The sequence below is a fragment of the Wolffia australiana genome, chromosome 9 (assembly GCF_029677425.1).
Source record: "Wolffia australiana isolate 7733 chromosome 9, ASM2967742v1".
NCBI classification, from domain to species: Eukaryota; Viridiplantae; Streptophyta; class Magnoliopsida; order Alismatales; family Araceae; genus Wolffia; species Wolffia australiana.
The window spans coordinates 17,075,157-17,080,868 of record NC_135843.1 but is presented as its reverse complement, the minus strand read 5'-3'; the positions used below and the strand labels follow the sequence as shown (position 1 = coordinate 17,080,868).

Genomic DNA, 5,712 nt, shown 5'->3' with positions numbered 1-5,712 from the left:
TTCTAGTTAGAAAATATGGTTGTCATGAAATTGAAAAAAAACAGCCTACGGTACTTCATCAGGAGAGTGGGGTATGTGCATGGGCGAGTACAGTTTGTGTGTAATTGGAATGTGTATGCTTGTTTCATGCCAATTAACTCTTGAAAATACGAAACCTTCGAATGTATAAAACCCCCCATGGGTTGCATCCAAGGCATGTATGGATCAGGCTGCAACCACAACTATTGGGTCAGTTGCATCTGGAATCATTTTCTTGCCAATAGAAAGAAAGGTGCTTCTTTATAAATAAATAAAAAATAGTATTCTGTTTTCCTGGGGACACTAGGATGGTCATACCACTTCACTATCGTTTCTATACAAGTAAATACTATTTCACTTCAATGATTTAAAAGTATAACTTTCATGACATTATTTTGATTGTTTATATTCAGAAAATATATTTTTTAAAAATAAATTAAAAACCGTCTTAGGCGTTTCATTGGACGAGTGGGGTATAAGTATGGGTGAGCGGGGTCGATGTGTAATTGGGATATGTATGCTTGCTTCGTGCCTACAAACTAGGATGGTCATACCACTTCACTATCCTTTCTATACCAGTAAATACTATTTCACTTCAATGATTTAAAAGTATAACTTTCATGACATTATTTTGATTGTTTATATTCAGAAAATACATTTTTAAAAAATAAATTAAAAACCGTCTTAGGTGTTTCATTGGACGAGTGGGGTATAAGTATGGGTGAGTGGGGTCAATGTGTAATCGGGATATGTATGCTTGCTTCGTGCCTACAAACTCTAGCGATCACTAAACTCTTTGCTTATATTCCCCACCCTTGGATTACGTCTAGGGCACGCTTTGATCAGGTAAGGAGTACGACTCTAGGGTAGGTCATACCCAGCACCATGTTTTTTTCCAATAAAGAAAAAGGTTCTTCCTTTCAAATAAACAATAAACAAACAAAGAGCAGTCTTCTACACCTCGGACATGTGGATTATACTCAATACCCCTTCACCATCCTCTATATACACTATTACACTTCAATTATTTTAAATTATAACTTCCTTTATATTTATTTCAAGTAATGTTATTCCTAAAATAAGGTTCTTTTAAAATTAAAAAAATAGTCAGGTGCGTCCTTGGGCAAGCCGAGCATGGGTAATCGGGATATGTAAAGTAGTTTCACACCTACAAATGTCTGCAACCACTAAACCTTTACATATAGTGCGGGGACGCGGACAGGATGGTTTTTTCATCCCAGGACAAAAAATCATCCTGTCCACGAGGTTGGACGAAAACCGGGATGGTTTTTTCCTTCAAGATCTCCGGATGGGACGATTTTCGTCCACTCGGACGAAAAAATCGTCCCGTCCGGAGATCTCGGACGAACAAACCGTCCCATCCGTGTTCCTGGACTGATTCCAGATGTCGGACGGGATGATCTTCGTCCCTTCCCGTCCATCGTCCACGTCTCAGACGCTCCAGAACTATATAGTGCAGGAACGCAGACGAGACAGTTTTTTCATTCCAGGCCTAAAAATCATCATGTCCGTGAGGTTGGACAAAAACCGGGATGGTTGTTTCATCCGAGACCTCCAGACGGGACGGTTTTCCTCCACTCAGACGAAAAAACCATCCCGTCCGCATCCCTAGACTGATTCCAGACGTCGGAGGGGACGATCTTCGTCCCGTCCCATCCATCGTCCATGTCCTGGACTATCCAAAAATACACCTTTACATATACAAAAACCCCCCGAGTAGCATCCAAGGCACGTTTAGGTCAGGCTACGAGCACAACCCTTGCCGATAAAAAAAATGTGCTTCCTTGCAAATAAAAAATAAAAAAAATAGAAAATAATCTTCTGCTCACCTGGGGACACGTGGATGTCACGTGATACCCCTTCACTATCCTTCTGTATATAAGCAGAGCCTTTCAATCTGAGGGGTATAAGAAGCGGAGCGACTTCACGCGCGCTTGAAGCAGGTGGGTCGACCTCCACCGCTCTTCGCAGGGCCGAATCTCCTCTTCCAATCTTGACCCACGACGATTTCGATTCAATCTCTCCTACCCATCTCGCCGGATCTTGATTCTGAATTTGATTTTCTCTCTGGGCTTTGTTTTGAATCTAGGGTTTCTGATTTTGGCCTCGGAAATCGCTTGATCTGCATGCAGGTGGGGAAAAGAGGAGAAATTTGATCCTGGGAATGGCGACTTTCGAGCTTTATCGGCGTTCTTCTATCGGTATGTGCCTTACCGAGACCTTGGACGAAATGGTCTCGAGCGGTACCCTCAGCCCTGAGCTTGCCATTCAGGTTTTGGTGCAATTTGACAGGGTAGGTATCTGATCGAGTGCTTGGATTTTGATTTTGTCTGCCGCCAATTTGCTAATTTCTTCAGTTTTTTTTGTGAATTCGTAGTCCATGACCGAAGCTTTGGAGACGCAAGTGAAGAGCAAGGTTACCATCAAGGTTGCTCTCGCTTGATTTTCGACTTTTGCTTATGTTGTTGGTCGAAAACGCTGTCAATTGTACTTTTCCCCTTATTTTTAATCGTTTTTCTTGCAAACTAATCTCTTAACCTCTCAGTCAATGATAGTCTATGTATTTTTTTACAGCAAAACTCATCGATTAACAATCAATTTTCTTTTGAATATTTCCTTGCTTTATCTTTCACGGGTTGTGTTATGCTGCATGCTTATCTCATGACGTCTTAACGTTTCTTTGATGAAATTTTCTTTCTTTCTTTCTTTCCCGAGTTGCTGCATGCACTATCTGTTTTTTTTTTAAAACAAATTCTACGTCTGAATTATGAAGAAATCACTCTTTCATGGCTGATTGGATTCAGCATTTTAGTTTCTGGGCTGATTGAACTGCTGAAACCTTTATTGAGCATTAAAAATACATCCTCAAACTATAATTTTAACTCCGCAGGTTTCCCTGCAGTTTACAATTTCTATTGTTGCTGCTGATTGTCATATTTATTGTTGGCTAAAAATATCATGAATGACTTGAATATCAAAAACATAGTATTTGTTCAGCTTATGCATTCAATCGACTGCATATTATGTATATTATTTGAGTGGTTTTGGCGTTTTTAGCTGGATAAAGGTGAGGTAGAAAGGAGGTTAACGTGGGCTGATTGTTCCGCAGGGACATCTGCACACCTACAGGTTCTGTGACAACGTTTGGACCTTCATTCTTCAGGATGCCACTTTCAAGAACGAGGGGACTCAGGAGAATGTGGGCAGAGTGAAGATTGTTGCCTGCGACTCCAAGCTTCTCTCACAATGAGCCAATTACCCTTCTTTCTCGCTCTATCTCCGCACTCTTTCTCTCTCCACTACCCTCCCTCTCTCTCTATCTCTATCTCTCCACCTTCGTCCTCTATCTCTCCCAATATCTACCCTGTTTCTCACTTTAATCTCTCTCTCTCTCCTCTCCTTTCTCCCTCGTTCCTCTCTCTCTCTCTTATCTGTCTTCTTTCTCTCTCTTCTATCCTCTCTCTTCTCTCTCTATCTCTTGCACTCTCTTTTGTGACCCCCTTCTCTCTCTATCTCTTGCACTCTCTTTTGTGACCCCCTTCTCTCTCTCTTCTCTGTTGCCTCCTCTATCTCCTGTCTCCCCCCCTCTCTCTCTTCTCTGTTGCCTCTCTCTCTCTCTCTCTCTCTTCTCTCTGCTGCCCCCTCTCTCTCTCTTCTCTGTTGCATCCTCTATCTCCTGTCTCCCCCCTCTGTCTTCTCTGTTGTCCCCTCTCTCCTGTCTCCCTTCCTCTCTCTTCTGTGTTGTCCCCCTCTCTCTCTTCTTTGTTGCCCCCTCTCTCTCTTCTCTGTTGGCCCCCCCTCTCTCTCTCTTCTCTGTTGCTCCCCTCTCTCTCTCCTGTCTACCCCCTTCTGTCTCTTCTCTGTTGCCCCCCCCTCTCTATTTTCTCTCTTCTTTCTCCCCCCTCTCTCTCTCTTCTCTGTCCCCCTTTCTCTCTTCTTTGTGTCCCCCTCACTCTCTTTTTCTCTCTTCTCTCTCTAAATCTTCTGTTTCTCCCCCTCTCTTGCCTCTCTCTCTCTCTCTCTCTCTCTCTCTCTCTCTCTCTCTCTCTCTCTCTCTCTCTCTCTCTCCCTCTCTTCTCTCTCTCTCTCTCTCTCTCTTCTCTCTCCTCCCCAGAAGCCCTCAGGATGTACAGTAAGGAGTGACGAGTGAGAGTAGAGGAAGATCTGGGAGGAGACTCTGAACACAAGATGTTGTGACATTGCCTTTTCCTATGCCACGTGGTGGCAGGTGATTGGTTTGCTAAAAGTTACCAATTTTCACTCTGTTATATTACCCTCCAGGCTTAATTTGTGGGGTTGAAATAATAATCATGTTGCAAAGTTGAGGAGTTGGAAAACTTCTTCAGTCTTCAATTAAGCAGAGATTACCTCTAAGATATAAAGAAGGGACTCATCATGTTTTATCAAGAACAATGGCAAAATCGCAATATCGTCTACATCAATGGGCATTGATGTCATTTGTCAGCAGTGTTGCAAGATGTTGTAAAAAAATGTTAAATTGGAACAATTACACATAAATGGTAAAATAATGCTTAGTTATGGTATAATGTTGTCATTGCCATCTGCCTCTTTGTTGATGTCTTTTTTATCAATGTCACACACAAGTGGTCGTCGCCGTCGCTGTTGTCATTGCTGTCAATGTCATATATGTTGCGGAGATCGAGGGATGACATTATGGATGATGATTGCCAAACTCTAATATCATTCATAACTTCAATTGTTGTGGATTTACTAACAAATTGTGTGTTCTCATTTTTATGGTTGGAATAAAAAATGACATTTTATCCAAGAAACAAAAACTGATTGTATCATCAACAACTCTATGTAATGGAGGTGCATATACCACATATCAGCTTAAATTATTTTCCATAAATATAACAAGCCTTCATCTTTTCCACTATTTATGTCAGTGAATTTGGGTGAAACAATAATTAGCAAGTTCAAGTCATGGTTAAAATTATACATATAAATAGGGACACTTCCCTTTTTGCTCAATCACTTACCCATTATAACCATATTAATAAGAAGATTAGCCGTATAAATGAGATAATTCTTTCTGTTAGGAACAATTACCATTTACACATATGTAGCTAATTTATTCATAGTGGTAACAATAATAATATATCATTCAAATCGCTAGAAAAGCATATCAGACATTGAAGGCAGGGAGATTAAGCTACTATCATGTGGGGAAAAACAGTTATCATTAGAAATCTATCCCTAGACATGATATATGACACTTTGTTTTGACAAACTTGTAAAAATAACTTAGATCCCCAAATGGTGTGTTTCCAATAAACCTGGTTATAGATGAGGAAATATAAAATGGAAACTGAGAGAGTATTGACCCAGGCACAATTTGGGCATTTAAGAATTGATGCAATTGCTAATTCTTATCTTGAGTTTAATCCTCAAATTAACTCCAGATGAAACAATTCATCAGGAAATCTAAGATAATAGACAAATAAGGTAACTATTTGATTTTATTTGCTTGAATATTCCCTGAAGGTATCTATCCGATTCCATGAAGATTTCATCGAGACATTGATTATAAATTTAAGCTTCTAAAATCGAAAGATATAATGCAGAAGGATTAGAAAGTGATAGAACGAATCAATTAAGATGTAATTTGTAAAAAAATATAGTTTACACTACTAATAATGAGAGAGAGAT

General features: G+C 40.2%; 1 protein-coding gene across 1 annotated transcript; it reads left to right on the top strand.

Moving 5' to 3' along the window:
- The first annotated feature begins 1,956 nt into the window (after window positions 1-1,956).
- On the top strand, window positions 1,957-4,330 carry LOC144707738 (transcription initiation factor IIA gamma chain / TFIIA-gamma (TFIIA-S)). The gene is made up of 4 exons (XM_078580971.1): window positions 1,957-1,982; window positions 2,172-2,332; window positions 2,417-2,467; window positions 3,149-4,330. The coding sequence occupies exons 2-4, from the start codon at window positions 2,204-2,206 to the stop codon at window positions 3,287-3,289; spliced, it is 321 nt and encodes a 106-aa protein (XP_078437097.1). The 5' UTR covers window positions 1,957-1,982; window positions 2,172-2,203; the 3' UTR covers window positions 3,290-4,330.
- Window positions 4,331-5,712: the final 1,382 nt, after the last annotated feature.